Source organism: Saccopteryx bilineata, chromosome 1, assembly GCF_036850765.1.
Source record: "Saccopteryx bilineata isolate mSacBil1 chromosome 1, mSacBil1_pri_phased_curated, whole genome shotgun sequence".
Lineage (NCBI taxonomy): Eukaryota > Metazoa > Chordata > Mammalia > Chiroptera > Emballonuridae > Saccopteryx > Saccopteryx bilineata.
The window spans coordinates 159,003,962-159,024,944 of NC_089490.1; the positions used below are offsets into that span (position 1 = coordinate 159,003,962).

The window sequence follows — 20,983 nt, forward strand, 5'->3', positions numbered from 1 at the left end:
GCTGAGAGCAACGCCACCCCGGGGCTGCCTCTGGGCTGAGTCCTTGCAACAAAGGGAGGGCCAGAGCCAGCAAGGAGGGGAGGGCTTAGCACACCAGCCCTGCCCTTTGGAGGTCAACCCTGGGGTCTGAGGAAGTGACAACACATTTCTTGCTATGAAATCACCTATGTCTGGACTTGGATGAGAAGCAGAACTTGGAGGTGCCAGGAATACATTGCCTACCCAGAGCTAGTCCAGGGCAGTCTTGTGAGGAAAGCCTCCCACCACTCCCCACCTCCTGTGCAATACTGGGCCATGTGGGCCTTCACCCATGCTTGGGGACACCCCAGGTTGCACAGCCCAGTTCCATCCTCCCATCTTCCCCAACACCTGCAAACAGCTCTCGTTTTGCCACTCTCTGGCCAGCCATGTGATGTGCCCTCAGTAGGGTGATGACTCAAAGGGCCTAGAAGAAAACTGGGACCACAGGGGAGGACATTCGGCAGTGCCAGGTCCCTACAGCAGACTGAGGGGAGGGGTCACGGGCTCCAGTGGGGCAAGTTCTCTTAGTCCCCAGGATTCTCTTACCTTATGGGATAGGATATGGCCAGATGAGGGACTGAGTGGGCCTTCTAAACTATGGAGACAAGGTGAGGGCTCCAGTCCAGGCGCCTGGCTCTCAAGGTGGCACTAACCTTGTCTGTCCTCAGCATCTCCCAGGAACCCCAATGCTGATTTTCCCCCTGGAACTTATATTAAGAGATACCATCTATACACTCATTCAATTAATCCCATTGAGACCCATGATAAAAGGCTTATTTGAGTGCTCAGCTCAAAATATAAGGGGGAAAAGAAAGGTTAAAGTAGACTAAGCAGCTTGGTTTGTAGACCACACCAAGAATTAGCATAATTATGCCGTGCACTATTGCGCCTTCCCAGGAAGAATGGCGGGTGCTTAGGGACATTCTCAAAGGGCCACCACATTATTCAGAGGATGGCATTAGGATGCCCACTTTACAGATAAGCACACTGCAGCTCAAAGAGGTTAATTTTCCCAAAGTCACAGAGTAAAATGGAGCAGAATGGGACTGGAACCCAAGTTGGGGTAATTTCCAAATCTAGGATAATGTGGGCCATACAAAGACATTCAAACATGGCCCCTGCCCCTCGCAGGGGTCGGTTTAGTGGGAAGTCAGACACAGAAACCATCAGCCTTAGTACAAAAGCAAAGTGAAAAATGTGAGAAATGAATGCCCAAGGGGAGCACTGTAAGAGCAGGTGCCATGGTTACCTCCTGGGACCCAGAATTTTTCAGAGCTGATGGGACTTCAGAGGTCTAGCCAGTCATTGTCAACCTGGAGTCCCTGATATGAACTCTAAAGAGCCCCAAAGTGGAAACGGATTTTCCAGGTAGAACAACTGGTCACCATTGATTTGCCAACGGGTCAGGTCCCGAGTCTCCTGAGACAAGGCCTCCTGCTCAAGGTCACACAGCCAGTGGCAGTGCTGTGACCATGAACCCAAGGCCAGATTACCAGTGTGGTGATCTGTTCCTGGTGCACTGCTGACATGTCCCCAGCCACACGGTAAAGCAGGAGAAAGAACCGAACCTAGGACGTGAGTGCGTCACCGCGGACAGTCAGAGGGCTGTGCTGGTGGATGGGAGCTGGGGACAAAGGACGCCAGAGCCTTCCTCTTCCCCCTGAGGGACCAGGTGGTGGTGGTGGTGGTGATGGCATATTATTTATAGTTAAAATTTTCCGTATATTATGATGCTTTGAAATCTTAAAATAATCTCGTCTGGGAGTCAATTCTGGGAGCCAGCAGAGTGCCCCACCCTAGCATGGCTCTGATATGCAAACTAACCAGTCCAGAGCTGCACCTTCTCTAGTTGGCATGTGCACCCCAGGAGGCAATTTTTCTGTCTTACTCATTCCAGCACCAGGTACCAGAGACCACCCCAATAGCCCAAAGCCCACCAAAATTCTTCAAAGTAGCCAATCTTCAAGTAGTTACTCTGTACTGCCTTTCCTTTCCTGTGGAAACCCCAGTAAAGGCCATGGCCTAAGCACACCCCTCGTTCCTGTCTTCCTCCTCCTGACCACCCTGGAGCTTCCCCCTGTGGCCCTGCGTGCGTGCCAGGCCTCCTGTACATTCTGTTTACCTGAGCCTCCCCTCTCTTTCCTCCTGTGGCGGCACCCATCTAAGCATATCATGAAAGAATACAACCAGGGAGGTTTCCTAAGAGTCAGCGGAAGAGGAAGCCCACAATGCTTTCTTCCCCTCAATGCTTTTACCAGGCATGACTTCACGTGCACTTTCATTCCCTGGTATACTAGATTGAATAGTGTTCTCCACTAAATTCATGTCTACCCAGAACCTATGAATGTGGCCTTATTCAGAAAGAGGGTCTTTACATACAGATGTAATAAAATTAAATTAAGGTTACATTGGACGAAGATGGGCCATTTGCAACAACATGGATGAACTTTGAGGACATTATGCTCAGTGCAATAAGCCAGACACAGGAAGACAAATATTGTATGCCCTCATTTATATATGGAATCTAAAAAGTGAAACTCATAAAAGCAGAGAGTAGAATGGTGGTTGCCAGGGTCTACAGGGAGGGAGAAGTGGGGAGATGTTGGGCAAGGGTACAAAGTTGCAGTTATTCAAGATAAATAAGTTCTGGAGATCTACAGCACAGTGACTATAGTTAACAATACAGTCATGTGCCCCGTAACAACATTTCAGTCAATAATAGACCACATCTATGATGGTGGTCTGATACAATTATAATGGAGCTGTAAAATTTCTATTGCCTAGTGACATCCTATTATCATAGTCTAAAAAATATTCCTCATGTGTCTGTGGTGACGCTGGTACAAACAAACTTACTACACTGCCAGTCATATAAAAGCATACCACATATGTATGGTGCCAGGTGGGCACTAGACTTACCAGGCGGATCGCTTCTTAAATGATATAAATGTCTATCAACCATGCTGTACACCTGAAACTAATATAAAATAATATTGAATGTCCACTGTAATTGAAAAAAATTAAGTAGAAAATTTTCAAAATGAAAGTATAGCACATACAATTATATACAGTACATAAACTTGATCATGATAATAAAGGACTATGTTATGATTTATGTAATTACTATATTTTTATTGTTATTTTATTTTAAAGTGCAATCTTCCTACTTGTAAAAAAGGTTTGCTGTAAAGTAGTATGCTGTCTCATACTGGCAGCACCTTTGCACATGTTTACTGCGTCTCTTGGTTGCATAGTTTTCTTTTATGCTTGATTTTAATCTCATGTTTTGCACAGTAACTTGCTATATAGACTTGTAGCCTGGGGGGCAATAGGCTATATGCCGTATAGCCTAGGTGTGTAGTGGGCTGTACCATCTAGGTTTGTGCAAGTGCACTCTATGATGTTCGCACAATGAAATCGCCTACTGACACATTTCTCAGACTGTACCCTCATCAGTAAATGGTACATAACTATACTGTATTGTATACTTGAAATCTCCTCAGGGAGTAGATCTTACATGCTCTCACCACACACACACAAAATGGTAACAATGTGATGTGATGGTAATGTTAATTCGTTTGATTACGGTGATCATTTCACAATGTATGCATATACCAAACATTACATTTTACACCATTAATATATACAATTTTTATTTGTCAATTCTACTTCAGTAAAGCTGGGGGGAGAAAGCTAAAAGGAAAGCAGTTTAAAGGAAAACTTGGGACATTTGACTTATTCTCTTTACTTCACTCCCAAAGAAGGTAGAAGTTATTTAAAACAAAACAAAACAAACTTAGCAAAGCAGTGAGCTTCAAGAACCAAAGGAGGTACCAGAAAGCTTGTGTCTGTGTGACATCTGACCCCTGAGGAGGGTGCACAGGAATTCAGGCCTTCCCAGGGTATCAAAATTTAGGGGGATCCCATTTGGCCAGAGAGGGGTGGGAAACCCTGAGGAGGGCCCACCCCGCCCTGGGCCTTTTATTTACAGCTGTTGAGGTCAGGACTAATTCTTCCCAGCTCTGGTTTTATTTGTCCTCAGCCTCTCCCTTGCTGGGTGCCCTTGGGTCTTATGCCCAGCTTCTCCTCACATGTGGCAGGAGTTCCCGGGCTCCAGGGAGCCTCTGTTGGCTGCATCTGAAACCAGGTGGGGGCAGCACGATCACACATCTGGAGAGGGAGTAAGGCAGACCTTTCGCCCACCAGCGGTGCGCTGCACTGCAGGCTCCAAGGCAGCCAGTCCCACAGGGTGCTGCGTTCGCAGCATTAGGGAAGGATTCACGTGGCTTTTTCAAAGGGCAGTTTTATTAAAACCACAACATCATTAGAGGAAATTGACCACAGTTGTTTTCCTTCCTCCACATTCCCTTCCACCCTTCCTCCTTCCGCCTGCATATCTGCTTGCTTAATTACACTTGAAGTGAAAACACACAACTGGGCAGTCTTTCTTCCCTTAACATTATTTTATAAACATTTCTCAATGTTGCTTTGCAGTTATCATTTGGAAAGGCTGTGTAATATTCCTCTGTGTTGATTTACCATAATTTAGCTAAACAACCCCATAAGTTTGGATGTTTATGTTTTTTTTCCCCATTTTGGGTGATTATGAAAATGTTAAAAGAGTTTTGTACACATGCCTGCTTTCTTCTTTTGTAATCATTTCACTGAGACCAATGGCGTAGGGTTTTTGAGCTCAAGGGTATAAAGGGCTCTTATAGATGCTCAAAGGACAGGGACTTCCTCAAGTCAATCTGCTGGTTTATTCTTGCTCAGCAGCCACAGCCAATGGTCAGGAGACAAGTCTTAATGGGGTGAAGACTCCTTTCTTAGACTCCCCCAAGCACGATACAGTTTTTCCAAATCTCTGGCACATAACATGTTACGCAGAGGAGAGTGTTTCACAGAGGACAACTGGCCAGATTCCGCTGTTGTTAACAACAACAGCAAGAAGAAGAAACAAAGCACTTTGCAGAAGGAAACCCTCCCACGGTGAGTCAGCATGGCCAGGGCTCTGTGATTCCCCCATTTCCCACCCTGGGAACCGGCACCATTGCCTCCAGCATGTCACTGTGGGACACCTTCACTGACTGCCCTATGTCCATGCAGGTGCTAAGCGGCGGAGGGGGGCCCTTGTAGAGATAGGATCTCTGCAAACAGGGCAGGGGTGCTGGCTCTGGGTAGCCCCACTAGATGACAGCTGAGCTCAGGGCAATGCTTTTCTCAGAGAGAAGCCTGGCACGTGACCTTTGGGAGAGGCCGCTTGTGTCCCCCGAGCTGGAGCAGGGCCTTGGCCCACATCTCTTCTAGGATTTCCTGAGGTGGGGGCAGCTACGGATTGGGACCACACCAGCAGCATGAGATGGGAATACAGGAAGTGCCCACCCCAGCCCCCTGTCCCAATTCCCTGCATCCCTTGGATTGCTCCATAAAGGACCTCAGGGAACATGGGGTTCTCACAAAGGGGCCTGGAGAAGGCAGAAGGCCAGGGGTGCCTGCCGGCCATTGGGCCATACTGGGCTGCCAGCTGGAAGGGCTAGTGGGGCCAAGGAGACTTAGCTTTCCCATCTCCAAGGGACTTGTCAGAGTTGGAAAGCATGGGGACAATTATCCTAACAAAACCATCTACCTGGAGGCCACAGCAATGGAACTGCCCACTGACACCCCTCACAGACTTGAGACTGGCTGGTTATGAGAGAGGCTCTCAGCCTTGTCTTCCTTCCTCCTGGGTCCTCCCACCACATATTTGAGACATGTGTCCTCTAGAAAATTATTTATCGTTTATCTGAAATTCAACTTGATCAGGGCATTCTGTATTTTTATTTGGCAATCCTACATGGGGAGGGGGAGTGATAGGAGGGGTCCAGGGAACAGATGATGGAGCCGATTAGGGCTTGGTTGAGAAAGGAACGTGGGAGGCACGTGAGATCACCTAGGAGGATTACTTGGCTTTTGATTGATACACCTGGGCAGATCATGGTGTCATTTACAGAGATGGAGGAAAATGGGGGATAGAATATTAAGAGTTGTGTTCACATGTTGATTCCAAGGTACTTAGGGATGCCACAAGTAGGTAGTTGAACAAATTAGTCTGAAATTCAGGGCAAAATTCAGAGATGGAATATGATGGAATTTGATGAATGTCACCAGGAATAGAGTTCAATTAAAGAACAGAAGGCCAAAGACTGAACCCCTAGTTGCTCAAAGATGTAGAGGTGAAGCAGGTAGGGGTGAGGCCGTGAAGAAGACCAATCAATTGCATCACTGAATTACATTGGATGTTCTCAGAATATTGTTGTACCTCTATTTTCATATTTACAGAGAAAAATTTATTGAGCCTTTATGAGGCAGGCATTGTGTAAGGCATTTTATGTGTTATCTCACTGAATTGTCACAATCCTGGTAAATAATCATAATCGCAGCTTGTAAATAAATGATCAAACTGACGTTTGAACTCAGGTTTGCCCGATCCCCAAATGTCTGTTCTTCTCCCCACACTGTGTTTTACAGTTTATTTTTGGCATATCTGCTCTCTGGTTGGTGCAACCTTTACGGCAGAGGCCTCTCTTTAGTCCTTTCCCTGTCTTACTGTGTCAAACACAGTGCCGGCCCTTCAGGGGCGCAGACCAAGCATGGTGCCTACAGGAATTCCAAGAATTTATAACATTTTGTATTCCAAAGGGTGGAGAACAAGAGCTTATCAGTGCTCAGCTCCAATCCCAGTCCAAACTGAAAACCATCTGTTAGTGACAAAATCTTAGTAGCTCTGGTGCATGCAGAAGATAGAACCAGAAAGCCGAAGTGAAGACAGGTTTTGGGTTTTTTTTTGTATTTTTCTGAAGCTGGAAACGGGGAGAGACAGTCAGATAGACTCCCGCATGCGCCCGACCGGGATCCACCTGGCACGCCCACCAGGGGCGATGCTCTGCCCACCAAGGGGCGATGCTCTGCCCCTCCAGGGCGTCGCTCTGCCACGATCAGAGCCACTCTAGCGCCTGGGGCAGAGGCCAAGGAGCCATCCCCAGCGCCCGGGCTATCTTTGCTTCAATGGAGCCTTGGCTGCGAGAGGGGAAGAGAGAGACAGAGAGGAAGGAGGGGGGGGGTGGAGAAGCAAATGGGCGCTTCTCCTGTGTGCCCTGGCCGGGAATCGAACCTAGGTCCCCCGCACACCAGGCCGACGCTCTACCGCTGAGCCAACCAGCCAGGGCCCGAAGACAGGTTTTGAAGATACAAAGGCCAAGCCATTAAGAAGGAGATGCAAGCTGCAGGAGGAGAAAGGAGACAAGCTCTACCCCAGGGGTCCCCAAACTTTTTACACAGGGGGCCAGTTCACTGTCCCTCAGTCCGTTGGAGGGCCGGACTATAAAAAAAAACTATGAACAAATCCCTATGCACACTGCACATATCTTATTTTAAAGTAAAAAACAAAACAGGAACAAATACAATATTTAAAATAAAGAACAAGTAAATTTAAATCAACAAACTGACCAGTATTTCAATGGGAACTAAAAATAAGACAGCCCCCGTCTTTTGGGGGTAAAATTAATATAAGACAGGGTCTTATAATAGGGGAAACATGGTGTATAGTAATGTGGGGGGAGACTTTTGGGCAAAGGGAGGTTATAGGGGCCATTATGTTGTTGTATAAATACATTTGGGGGAGTATGGGGGCCATTGTACTGTGTAGTAATGGTTATAGTGCTTTGCCTTTCTTCCTACTTCTGCTGTTATTTCACACTGCTTCCAGTGATGTGGGGCACCGCAGCTGCAGACCGGATGTGCGTCATATGACACGCTTCCGGAGCTATGACGCGTGTGTCCGGAGACACCGGAAGTAGTACTGTACGTGAGCGACGCTGCGCTTTGCAGTACCATCTCATACAGTACTCCTCTCACTGACCACCAATGAAAGAGGTATCCCTTCCAGAAGTGCAGCGGGGGCCAGATAAATGGCCTCAGGGGGCCACATGTGGCCTGCGGGCCATAGTTTGGGGACCCCTGCTCTAGCCTATTCCCATCTTTTTTTTTTCTCCTTCTCCTCCTTCTCCTTCTCCTCCTCATCTTCCTCCTTTTCCTTCTCCTCCTTCTCCTCCTCCTCCTCCTGCTTAAATTAGAAAACTCCTTTTCTTAGCAAGATATGGGTGCTGTGGTCCCAGTGCCTCTAAAGTTTCCTCCAATCCTGGTTCCTGGGATAGAAGCTGACACAGCTAACAAGTCTCTCTTGTTTCCTGTATAGCCTGGGTAAATGAGGGCAGGGTTCTGGTGGAAGTCATACTCAATGATAATCATCGAACAAGCACCGGTGATACTTAACTACATGTCATGGATATTGGAGGCAGTTCACATGGATAACTTAATTTAATCCTCACTGCAATGCTTCAAGGTGGGGCGCATTACTACTTCTGCTGTATAGACAAGGACACTAAGGCTCAGGTAGCTTGAATAACTTGCCTAAGTTCACGCATTAAGTGGCAAAGTCAAGATTTGATCTCTGGCAGCCTGCTAGTACCCATTCAGTTTCTGCTTCCCACAGGAGTCTCTGGTAAGAGAAGTCCCAGCTGTGGGACCACGGGCCATACCGGCAACTCCTCTGAGCCTCAGTTTCCTCACCCTTATACTGTAAAGTCTTTTCTGGACTCCTTTGACTGTTAGGAGAAGTAGATGATATATGTATATGAACATTCTTTGAAAACTATGAAGCATGAGCTGGAGGTAGAAGATAAAGGGCTAATTAATGGTGATTAGAAGCCTAGTGGAGGGGTGGGGTTTTGCAATCATTTTCTGTAAAGAACTAGGGAGTAATTGTTTTAAGATCTGCAGATCATCCAGTCTCTGTTATAACTACTCAACTCGGCCACCATAGCACAAAATCAGGCACAGACAACATGTAAATGAATGAGCTTGGCTGTGTGCCAATAAAACTTTACTGACAAAACACAGGAAGTGGCCAGATGTGGCCCTTTGTCTATAGGAAGGATTCCAACAGGATGTAGCTGAGGTTGGTCCTCTGCCCTGTCTTATGTAATTATTGTCAACACTTTGAAGACTCAGAAACTTATTGTCAAGTTTGCAGGTGACATTCCCCACCATGCCTGTTTCTCTTACCTGAGGGATATTTGGAGGCATCCATCAAAGTCAGAGAGATATGAAAGATCCCTTATCCTGGGCAATGCAACCTTTCATGGAGAAGCCATGATGTCAAAATTCTCTTCTTCCTTTTTCTTCCCACTCCCCCGGAGCTAATAAGAGACTGGGCCACCTTCTGCTGGGGAAGCTCTATAGCTCAGAAAGGTCCACCCAGCCAAGGTGGGAGGCAGAGGGAAAGGTAGTTTCTCAGGTGAGCGAGTCAAGATTTAAGGAAGAACACTGGTGGAGGGTCTTTGAGGGGACCCCACCTTACCTCACAGGACAGTCAAGTATGTTCATGGGCTGGCATGCCCTCGGTCACATCCTCCTGAGAACTGTACATATGGCTGCAGGCTAGGGAATAGGGATTGGGTTGGGAGACTGGCTCAGACATGATCAGACAAGGCTGAAAGGAAAAGCTAAATGACAAATATCCAAATCCAGATTCAAACTGATCCAACAGGCTGCAATCCTTGGCGTAAACCAGAGTGATGACATGTAACTAAGATCACTAATAAGATCCGCATTGAAGTTAAAGCAACAACAAAACCAACAAAAAAGCCAGTTGTACTGACATAGGACAAAGGAGCTCTCACTGGGCAATGCTTCCTTTGAAAGAGAGCTGGTGTTTGGGTGGGGTGGAGAATGGACATGATTATTAAATGGCTGCATGGTATTCTACCCGTTGGATGTGGTCTCAACTATTGCCATGAGTTACCACTAGAAAGGCTCATGCAAATTTAAGTTACATCAGCCTATGTGGGTGTTGAGATCAAAGTTGGTCACAGCCCAGCACAGCCTGCCCTGCCAGACCACACGGGCTTCATGGTGCCTCATTCCATTTAGCACTCAAACCTGGAGCTTGTTGGGTGAGGATGGGGGTTGGGGTGGCCAATAGGTTGAGGTGTTCAGTTTAGGCCAAATACGAACTGAGCACCTACTATGTGCAAGACATGATGCTAGGCACTGGGAGTACACAGGTGTCTTGGTCACCTGTGAAAGAACTTTCATGAAAGAACTTTCTTTTGGACTAGAAGGGGAGTAAGCATATGCCTCTATAATCTCAATATAATGTAGCAAGTGTGCAGATAGGGGCACGTACACCCAGAGGCCTTCAAACCCGGTCTAATGAGCTACTTCTGAAGGAAGTGGTGTTTCCAACTCACTGAAGAACATGAGGATAAGGAGAGAGGCTTATTATGAGCTGTTCCTGCAGGAGGAAATAGAAACCACATGTATGAGATAGTCAAGGAAGATTAGGCAAAAGTTTCTGTCATTTGCAGCTGTTCTTCAATAGAAGCACAATACCTCGTCTGTCTGGGAAAGTGGGAGAGAGGTTCTTGCCTTTGGGAGGAGGTTGTACATGATGTCCTCTGAGGCCCCTTCCAAGACGAAGCTCCTGAATGTCATGAGTGGAACTGGCACCTCAGAGCCAGCTCGCTCACTCACTCTCTCCACCGAGGGGTCACAGCGCTGAAAACACTGTCCTATCTCTTGACACACTGAGCCCTGCACTGTCACAGCAAGCCCAGAACCCTCCCCCCCAACAATGTCTGTAGACTTCCCCTGTGTTTATTAGAATGTGTGGGCTGGCCCTGGCCGGTTGGCTCAGCGGTAGAGCGTCGGTCTAGCGTGCGGAGGACCCGAGTTCGATTTTCCGGCCAGGGCACACAGGAGAAGCGCCCATTTGCTTCTCCATCCCTCCGCCGTGCCTTCCTCTCTGTCTCTCTCTTCCCCTCCCGCAGCCAAGGCTCCATTGGAGCAAAGATGGCCCGGGTGCTGGGGATGGCTCTGTGGCCTCTGCCTCAGGTGCTAGAGTGGCTCTGGTCGCAACATGGCAACGCCCAGGATGGGCAGAGCATCGCCCCATGATGGGCGTGCCAGGTGGGTCCCGGTCGGGCACATGCGGGAGTCTGTCTGACTGTCTCTCCCTGTTTCCAGCTTCAGAAAAATGCAAAAAAAAAAAAAAAAGAAAAAAAAAATGTGTGGGCTATGGAAACATACCCTTCTGCCACCTGGAGCCCACTGGGTACTCTGTGTATAAGCAAAACCACTAGATGCTCAGGCTAACCCAGTAGGTTTCTAATCCTTTGCTATTCTGAGAGATAATATAGCTATTCTCTTAGAATGTAAAGACATTTAGACTATCATTTAGCATATTGTTTTTCAGACTATGGTTTGTATCCCATTCATGGATTATGAAATGCATGTACAGGTTGTAATTGTTTTTTAAAAAATGAATAGAATAGAATAGAATATCAGCAGCACGCATTGCACATTTAAGACTATTTCTTGTGTATACGTGTGAACACGTGTGAACTCGTTGTGATGTACAATGTATTTCTTAATGTAGGTCATGATCAAAACATTGGAGAAACACTGATCTAGTCCAACCTGCTCATTTTACAAGTGAGTGTACTAAGGTTCAGACAGTGAAGTGACTTTCCCCAGGATTACAGAGTGTTAATAGATGAGCTGGGACTGAACCCAAGTTTTTCTAACTCTCAGTTCACATCATCAGGCTTAACTGACTGCAGAGAAAGCCAAGGGAAAATGAGTAATAATACTAATAGTAGTGGTAGTACTAATATTAAAATAACAACAATAATAACCGCTACTATTTTTATCATGCTTACTGTGAAAACAATCCAATGAGGCAGGCATACTTATTTCTGCCATTTTCAGAAAGGTCAAGTAACTCAGCCAACATCACACAGCTGGTAACAGATGGGGTAGGAAGAAATTCAAACCCAGACTCGGATTTCAAGGCTGACTTGAAAGTTCCTGGTGTCAAGCAGCATAAAGGAATACATGATCCTGCATGTCTTAATATTCTCCCCAAATGCTATAATGCTAATACAGTATATACAATGATGTGTGTGTTAATATAAATAATTACACATTTACTTCTTCCACTAGCCCATGCCCTTGAGTAGTGATTCTATATTTACCTCTATTTAGATACTTGGCTAAAACTGAAATGATTGTCTTTTCCCCACAAATACAATCCTCTCCAAGGTTCCTTGTCTCTTCCATTCATTTATTCATTCAAACATTTATTTTTCCTATTATTTTGATTTATTTATTTATTTATTTATTTATTTATTTATTTATAGCAATGTGGGGCAGACAGGAACAGACAGACAGAAAGAGAGAGAAATGAGAAGCATCAACTCATAGTTGCAGCATCTTAGTTGTTCATTGATTGCTTTCTCATATGTGCCTTGACCAGGGGACTTCAGCTGAGCCAGTGACCCCTTGCTCAAGCCAGAGACATTGAGCTGAAGCCAGTGACCTTGGGCTTCAAGCAGCGACCATGGAGTCATGTCTATGATCCCATGCTCAAGTCGGCAACCCCGTGTTCAAGCTGGTGATCCCGTGCTCAAACTGGCGACCTCAGGGTTTCAAACCTGAGACCTCAGGGTCCCAGGCCAACACTCTATCCACTGTTCCACCACCAGTCAGGCTACTCATTCACAGATTTAAAAAGTCATGCACTTGCAGAATTAAATAGAGTAAGCAGAATTTTTTTTTTTTAAAGACAAAACTGTGCATAGTACTCCTTCTTGTTCTGAAAAGGATTAAGGCAGTTTATAAGACAACATAAAATACACCAAGGTAACAGTAGATGAGAATGAGATAAAGGGAGACAAGTGAGATAATCTAAGTGGAGGGAGAAATGAGATGAATAGAAAAATGCTTTCCATAAAGTCTTTAAGTTGCTGTGGGTGGACCACAGATCTGTCTCCAGGTTTCCACTTTAATTACATTTAAAGGCACACATCTTACAATGGGGCGACAACTTACTCCCAGTGTGCACTAATTACCTGCTTGAAAGCAATTTTAATTACTCTCAGGTTCACAGTCTCTTAAGGTGGCAACAAACTAATTCCTCAAAAAAAAAGCATACCTCCTTCTCTTTTTTAAAAAAATTTATTGATTTGAGAGAGAGATCAATTTGCTGTTCCACTTACTTATGTATTTATTGGTTGATTCTTGTATGTGCCCTGACTGGGGATTGAACCTGCAACCTTGGAGTATTGGGACGATGCTCTAACCAACTGAGCTACTCAGTCAAGGATTCATACCTTTTACTAAGACAGAAAATAACTTTTCCATGGGTCCTCTAAGTCAGCATGTGTGATGGAATGAACAATGTCCTCAACAATACCCTACAGCAAGCGCTGCTGTAGATACAATTTCCCAGCACTGTTCCTGACAGTGTCCCCACATCACATTCTTAATTCCAAGATGCATCATGGTATCAGTAATCTGTCATAAAATTGGCCATGGCACACTGCTCATTGATTGTGGAGTCAGGGAAAGACCTGCTTGAAACGAGATGATCCCGAAAAGGGGCGCTCAGTGCGCACAGCCACTGGCTCTCCTGGTGGCCAGCACTCCCCGGGCGGAGCCCTCCCCCAGCACTCCGGCTCTTCAGGCTTTCCTTTGCACAATCTGGCACGTAGCATTAGCGACATCATACTGTCCTAATGTGTATGAGTGTTTATAATTTTAAATGCTCCCAGAGAAGGAACCACAATCTATCCTGTGATCCTTTTTATTCCCATGCTACAGGCTGAACGTCCGCACTCCACCCAAATCCATATGTTGAAATCCTAACCCACAAGGTGATGAAATTAAGAGGTGGGGCCTTTGGGAGGTGATTTGGGTCAGGAGGGTGGAGACTTTATTATGGAGTTAACGCCCTTATAAAAGAGACCCCAGAAAGATTGCTTGCCCCTTACACCATGCATTGGCACAGGGAGAAGGTGGCTGTTTACGGACCCGGAAGAGGGTCCTCACCAGGCACCAAATCTGCCAGCACCTTGATGTCAGACTTTTCAGCCTCCAGAACTATGAGAAATAAACGTTTGTTGTCTAAACCCCCAGCCTATGGCAATTTGTTATAGCAGCCTGAATGGACTAACACACCACGGTTTGTTCCATTGCTCACACCCACTAAGTGCTCATGCACAAGTGAAGCACTTAGTAAGGATAATGATGGTGACGTGTGACTGCTGCCGTTAAGAAAGAACTAAATTAAAATGTGAGAGGAGCCCAGACCTCACCACGGAACTCTCCCTGGTCCAGGCCTGTGGTCTACATTGCTATAACATTTCAGCTTCCCATCAAATCACTCCTACGTGTTTACACTTCCCTTTTCTACTGATTCATTTTAAGCGTGGCAGTTCAAGTTCCTCAATGACAATCAAGAAAGAGGTGGAAGAGGTGGCTCCTGATGACCACCCATTTGTCCCAGAACAGTCATGGGTAACACTGAACTTCTTCTAACCCTTAATATTCATCAGAGATTACCTTCCCTAAAGTGCTACATGGAGGACTTCCTGACCACATGACCATTCAATCTCAGTTCTCTTGTTCATGAAGTTAGGTCCCATAGCCTGTACTATTCAAAAAATGAATCTAGACCAGAACAAGAACATCAGCCCAGGTAATAAACAAAATGGGTTGAAGAGATAGAATGGATGGACAGACATTCCATGTGGAGCAGAATGGATGGAGCAGCCTCCTGTGAGATGATTTACAGCTGCGGTTATAAAACCCAGTGACAGTGGGGAAATAGCAGAAAAAAGATCCCAAGAGGATACTGGTCAGGAATGAATAGATGGTGGGTAGAAAGCTCAGTTGACAAAACAGTTCGTGCAATGGCCATATTGACCTTCTGACAGGAAGGTGGGATGCTGCCTGAACACAAGGTACAGGATTTGTCTTTCATTCTGAATACTTGGATAAAGATGTGAATTGAGAGATGTCCCATGTAAAGTTTTATAGAGTAATATTTTTGTGTAATTAGATTAGAATTTTGTAAAATTGAAAAACGGTAAGAGCAAGCATTTGTACTCCAATCAGAAGTCACTGATCAGGTATTCAGACATGGCACCGGGTTGCAGGGAAGAATTTTGTCATCCAGTTGTAAGATGTATGAGCTTTTTATTGACATGGAAGTTTGAAGTCTAAGAGTGGTTCAAATAGAACTCCTCCTGTCTTAGTCAGCTAGGGCTAATAAGACAAAATGCCACAGACTAGGTGGCTTAAACAACAGACATTTATTTGTCACAGTGGAGGCTGGGAAGTCAAAGAACAAGATGCGGGGAGATCTGATTATTGAGGAGGGTGCTCTTCCTAGCTTGCAGATGGTCCCTTCTTGCTGTCTCCTCATATGGTAAAGATCTCTCTCTCTCTCTCTCTCTCTTTCTCTTCCATCTTAGGGCACTAATCCCATCATTAGGACCCCACGTTCATGACCCAATCACCTCCTAAAGGCCCCACCTCTAAATACCATCACATTGAAGGTTAGAGCTTCAATATATAAGTTTGGGGGGCAGACACACTTTAGCCCATAGCATATATATATATATATATACTATGCAAGGTGACCTCAGCAGGGCACTGGAGAGCATGTCTTACCCAAGATAGGGAAATGGCCACCACAAGACACCTAACAGAAGGCCAGGCAAGCTCTGGCTTACTCTCAACCATGGGTCTCCCCATCATCTTGGTATTTTCTGAAAGGAAGCATCACTGGATGTCTCCAATCAGGGCAATCTGAAACACTTCCTTTCTACCCGAGGTCAGACAGAACCTCCGTGAAAAACTCCAGACTTGTCCCCCGCATTCCTAAGCCCCTCCCTATGAGAGAGACAGCTAGTGACTTCTTTCATGACTACCCTCACCAAATCTTTCCCAGTGGACAACTTGATTTTCCAGTCAAGAACCTGGGAGGTGACAGTGGCCATGCCACAGAGCCAAGAGAGGAACTGTGATGCTTTGTTTCATCCTATCAGTTCTAATCCAATCCAAATTTTTATTCCACACAGGCAATCTGATACCCAGGATTTCAGATTCAAAGGTAAGAATGATGAAAAATCCTCCCCTGATTTCCGCATGGAACAGTTTAGGAAGCATGACAACGTTCCCATTAGATTGAGAAACCATGTTCCACCCTCCTTTCTGAAACACCCAGGATGTCATCATAAATCCTACTCAAATTCCAAGTCTGGACAGCACTACTTCTTAGAAACTCTCCTCTATTTTGAATGGAAATCTGTATCTTTACCAAATCCACCCATTTGTTAATTTCTAACCCCTGAGACCACATAGAATACATCTGCTCTTTCAACATGGCAGCCCTTCAAATACCAGAGAGAACCTTCAGCCCCTATACAAGTCTCTTCTTCCCTAGAGATGGCACCCTTCCAGGCCCTCTGGGCCTCCAGAGACCTGTCCTTGGGACCCCACCAGCCTGACTGTCTCCTTTGGACTCTCTTCTATTACCTAAAAGTTCCTGTTCAACAAAGAAGTTGTAATATCATAACCCAGCTTTCCTGCTGGGCTGAAACACTTCCCAACAATTCTAGAAATTTATTGTGGTTGTGGCTGCTAAGCCCACAAAACCCAGATCCCAGTCTCTCACTGAACAGCCCAAGAACATGTTCAAACTCTGCTCTGGCCGGTCACCATCCCTGGGGTGAGTCATGCGTTTCCCTCCATGTTGCAGTTGGCTGCCCATAATGTTGCCCTTTGCCCTGAGTATGGGACCTTGAGGGAGAAGGCAGCGTTAAACATCCCATCACTGGGCCCAGGTGACTATTTTCACTTGACAGTCAGTGAGACCAGACCAGGGAGGTCCTAAGCACCTGCCTCAGGATTTCTGGTGAAAGAGCTTAGCCTCCAGATTCCTCCCCTGGAGTTAATTCAAGGACCCCACCCTCAGTACGTCCAGTCAGTTCTGCCTGGCCAGCAGCCTTGCTCTGACCAATCCCCCCACATGCCACACCCACACTTGCACTGTGTGTGCTTCCTCTGGGTGATCACAGCACTTGTAGTGTCGACATGCAGTCCCCATCACAGTCCCATTGCAGGGCTCTCTCTGTGTGTCTCAGTCTCATCCCTTAGACCAGGACTTCCTTAGAGGAAGCCCCTGCGTCTTATTTAGCTGAGCCTCCAATCTTAGCATGGAACCTCGCACAAAGCAGGTTGACTTAAGACGAGTGAGGTTGAAATAAACTGCTTTCTTGGCTTACTTTGTCAAGCCTTACATTCATACCTCCATTGAGAAAGGTGGGCCTTGGGTGTCCCTCCCTTTGGGCGGCAGTCAGGACGGGCCATCACAGCCTCTACCCGTCCCCTACCTCCATCATGGTGGGATGACCTCTGGATGTGAATTGGGCTGCTCACAGCATGGGGTCCTCCATCTGATCCCTTCCTACATCCATGCTCTGCTCCTTCCTGACTAGAGAACGTGCTTCAAACTCCAGCCTGTCACCACCAGCCTGTGCTGCAGACAGAAACTGGGGAGAAGAGCCCAGCTGAATTGAGGCAAATCCCTTCCACCCCAAAACAACCAAAGGGCAGCAGGCTGACCATGACCCTGATTAGACTCAGCAGCAAAGTATCTCACGACTATTTGCATCACAACCCAGGATAAGGGCCCAGCCTGCTCAGTGAAAACCACAGTACAAAGCTCCAGAGAGGCCCCATATAATACACATGTCACAGGACGGCTCTGGAAAAGTCAGGCGCCACTTGAAGCAACCAGGTCTCTGTCCCTGGACTCAGTGATCTCCTAAGCTCCCATCGTCCCTGCCAGGAACTCATCTCAAAGAAAACAGGCAATGGTGCTCACACTGGTGCCTGGTCGGAAGGACCAGCCAGCTTCCCCGTTCACAGTTTCCATGGCGAGAAGGGCAGAGTTCAGGCTCACAACTGCGGGAATAAAGGGCGGAGGCTCCAACTCTCCGGTTCCCACCTGCTCTCCCTTCCTGCGCAGCTCCTTCCACATCCTTAGAGGCCAGGACGGAAGAGGGCGCTCTTACCTGCTAAGATGAAGATGCCCACGAGCATCAGGAGGACCAGCAGGTAGAGCCCGAGGACTGCGTGCTTCAGGGCCGACAGGGAGCCCAGCTGGGTGCAGCAGCCGCCCACCCGTCGTTTCTGGCATGGACCTACGGGATAAGGGTAAGAGGAGGAAAAGGAAAAAGATGCTTGAAAAACTCCTAAGCTTTTTCTCTCATTGGTCTCAGCTCTCCCTGATGCACATAAGCTGCTTGCGTGAAGCAAGCGCTCAGAGATCTGTAACGCCGCTGTAATGATGAGGAGCTTTGCAGAACCAACATCATTTTCAGCGTCTAGCTCTCCTCCCACTCTCGGGGCTTTAAAATTTTTTAAAATTATTTATAAATTACATTTCACATTAGATATTATTTTGTATTAGTTTCAGGCATACAGCATAATGGTCAAATAATCATACACTTCACAAAGTTATCCCCCTCCCACTCCCGATATTTCCAAGTACCAAGTGGCCACCATACCTGGTTATTACAATATTATTGACTGTATTCCCTATGCTGTACTTTGCATCCCCCTGACTATGCTGTAACAATCAATTTGTACTCCTCAGTCCTTTCACCTTTTTCACCCAGTCCCTCAACGCCCCTCCTTCCTGGCAACCCTCAGTCTGTTCTCTGTATCTGAGTCTGTTTTGTTTGTTCCTTTATTTTGTTCTCTAGATTCCACATATAAGTGAAATCATGGGGCCACCCTCTGCGCTCTTGAACAAGCCAGACAGGCACGTCCGACACTCACGTGCCCATACAAATTCTCCCTCCTGGAGCCAGTCCAAGGAGCAGAGAAAGCTCAAATAGGCTGGAATATGTGTCCTTCATACAAAATTATTGTTCCATGTGATCTGGAGAATAGAGAGAGAATTAACAACATGGATTGAAAATTCCAACTTCTACGGTGGCCGGGAAGGGATGGCAATGAGCCGAGTGGGCCAGGTGGGCCTGGGAACCCAAGTGAGCATGCCTGGTCTGGAAGAGGTTGTGCGTAGGAATGACAGATGCGTGTTGCCAGATCCAAAATTTTCAAGACAAGCCAGAAGTGATTTAGGGAAACATCCCTGTTTTTAAGTGTTCACAACTAATTTAAAACAACAAACAAGACAAAAAGCAAAAAGCACTCGAGAGTACAAACCAAACACATTTGCATCTGACCACTGGTTTGTAACCTTATATTTAGATTTACAGGAAAACATAGTAACTTCATTCTGTGAAACGACACAGGGTTCACCAGCTTCTGGCCCAAATAGAGCAGCAAAATATCAGCACTCTACTGGATCTTATGAATAGTTTAGTCCAAACCCCTTAAGTAATACAGATAACATGGCAAATGATAGTGTATTAGTGGCAAACTAGGTGAGACCCAGGTGCTCTGACTTCCTTCAGGCCGTCTTTCAGCTAGACTTCCAATCTGAGCGACCTTTCTCTGACAGCTGTGCCGAGCTGAGGCCAGAAAGCTCACTACCCTTTGCCTGCTCCGTCAGCTGACAGTGGAAAGGAGGGATGCTCACCCACCGTGATCTCCAGCAGGGCCGGTAAGAAGCACTGGAGGGCGTGTTTCAAAATATGCACACCCCTCTTATGCTTATTCTCAAAGTTAGCAACTGTTGCACCTGGAGGACTGTGGGAGCAGAGAAAAGTTTACAACAAGATGTCGCAATGACTGGCACTCAGAAAATGTTTATAGAAATGGTGTGATGTTTACAATTCCTTGGTAACTCTGGGTTTGCGAGGGTGGTGGTTGGGGAGCCGCTTATTACCTGTCAGGTATCAATCACCTCCGTGGCCTTCAGGAGGTTTGGTTACCATGAGGGAAATGGTGGTGACCACGTTGGGGCCCTGGCTCCCCAGCGGTACTGTTAGGCGAGGAACATTTTCTCACTCATGTACCCCATTTTATTGAGAATACACTGTCCAAACAGCTAAGTGGAAAACTATCACATAACATTGCCATAAAACACTGGGTACAATTTGGAGCAAGTTGTTAAGATAAACAAATTCTTGCCAACCCTTAAATCTCAGCAATTTTTGAAGGTTAACCTGAGTTTCCACTAGGACTCGCACAGAGTACATCTTTCTAACCCATCCGAGATCTTCTTCGCCCTTTCCACACACTCGGCTCTGCAACCTGTGTTGCTTCTAAATATGTAGGCTTCTTACATCACTGCATCTTTTTTTTTTTTCCCCTTGTGAGAGTTGCTGGCTGTCTGGCTACAACCTACTAGAATCTGTTTCCTTTAAGAGTCAGATGGTAGATGATGATGAGAATGATGGCAAAGCAACTGCTGGGGTGGGTCAGAAGATACCACGCTGAAATGTATTATTCACATATTTATCCCAACCAATCTTGGGCTTCTTCATTCATTGGCTTTTTCTGACCCTCTTGTTATTTCTTTTGGAGGTTTAATTAAGTTAAACTATATTCTGTTAATTGTTCCAGTTCCAGTGGAATCTTGTTTTTCTGGTTTATTATAACAAGAAATCATTCACTCTCAAAAAAAAAAAATTGATCTATTTTTTTTTTTGCTAGCAATGTAGAAATGCTACATTTCTATTGAGGCACAAGTCACTACAATTTGCCTGAACTTGCGGCAGTCAATTTAATAAGCTGAATGTTAATACAGTCAAGGGTTAAATGCAAACAATATACATTCACAATTTGACTACATCACAATTTTAAAAGTGTTAGATCAGTGCTAATTGTCATTCAGCTTGAATTTTTTCCTCTTTGGCGGGAAACAAAAATGTAAGGCCCTCTCCTTCCTCTAGGAATGAGAACATTTTCCTAACCCAATCAGTCATGAAGGCAAGGACTATTTTTTTTCTTTAATCCCACTAATTAGAACACCATCCTTTTATCTCAAGTCTGTACTGACTTTCGATCTTGGCAGAACAGGAAGAGGAAAATCATACAAGCCAACAACTTGAACCTTGACTTTGTCCTTCATACATGTATAGCTAACTCACGTTGGTAT

At 46.0% G+C, this 20,983-nt stretch overlaps 1 protein-coding gene across 1 annotated transcript in view; it reads right to left on the minus strand.

Annotated features, from left to right (window-relative positions):
* The window catches only part of SCARA5 (scavenger receptor class A member 5), a 106,671-nt gene that overhangs the window by 61,033 nt on the left and 24,655 nt on the right, over positions 1–20,983 (minus strand). The window contains exon 3 of the mRNA XM_066278581.1: positions 17,985–18,113. Within this exon, the coding sequence (XP_066134678.1) occupies positions 17,985–18,113 (129 nt within the window). The remainder of the gene's footprint in view (positions 1–17,984; positions 18,114–20,983) is intronic.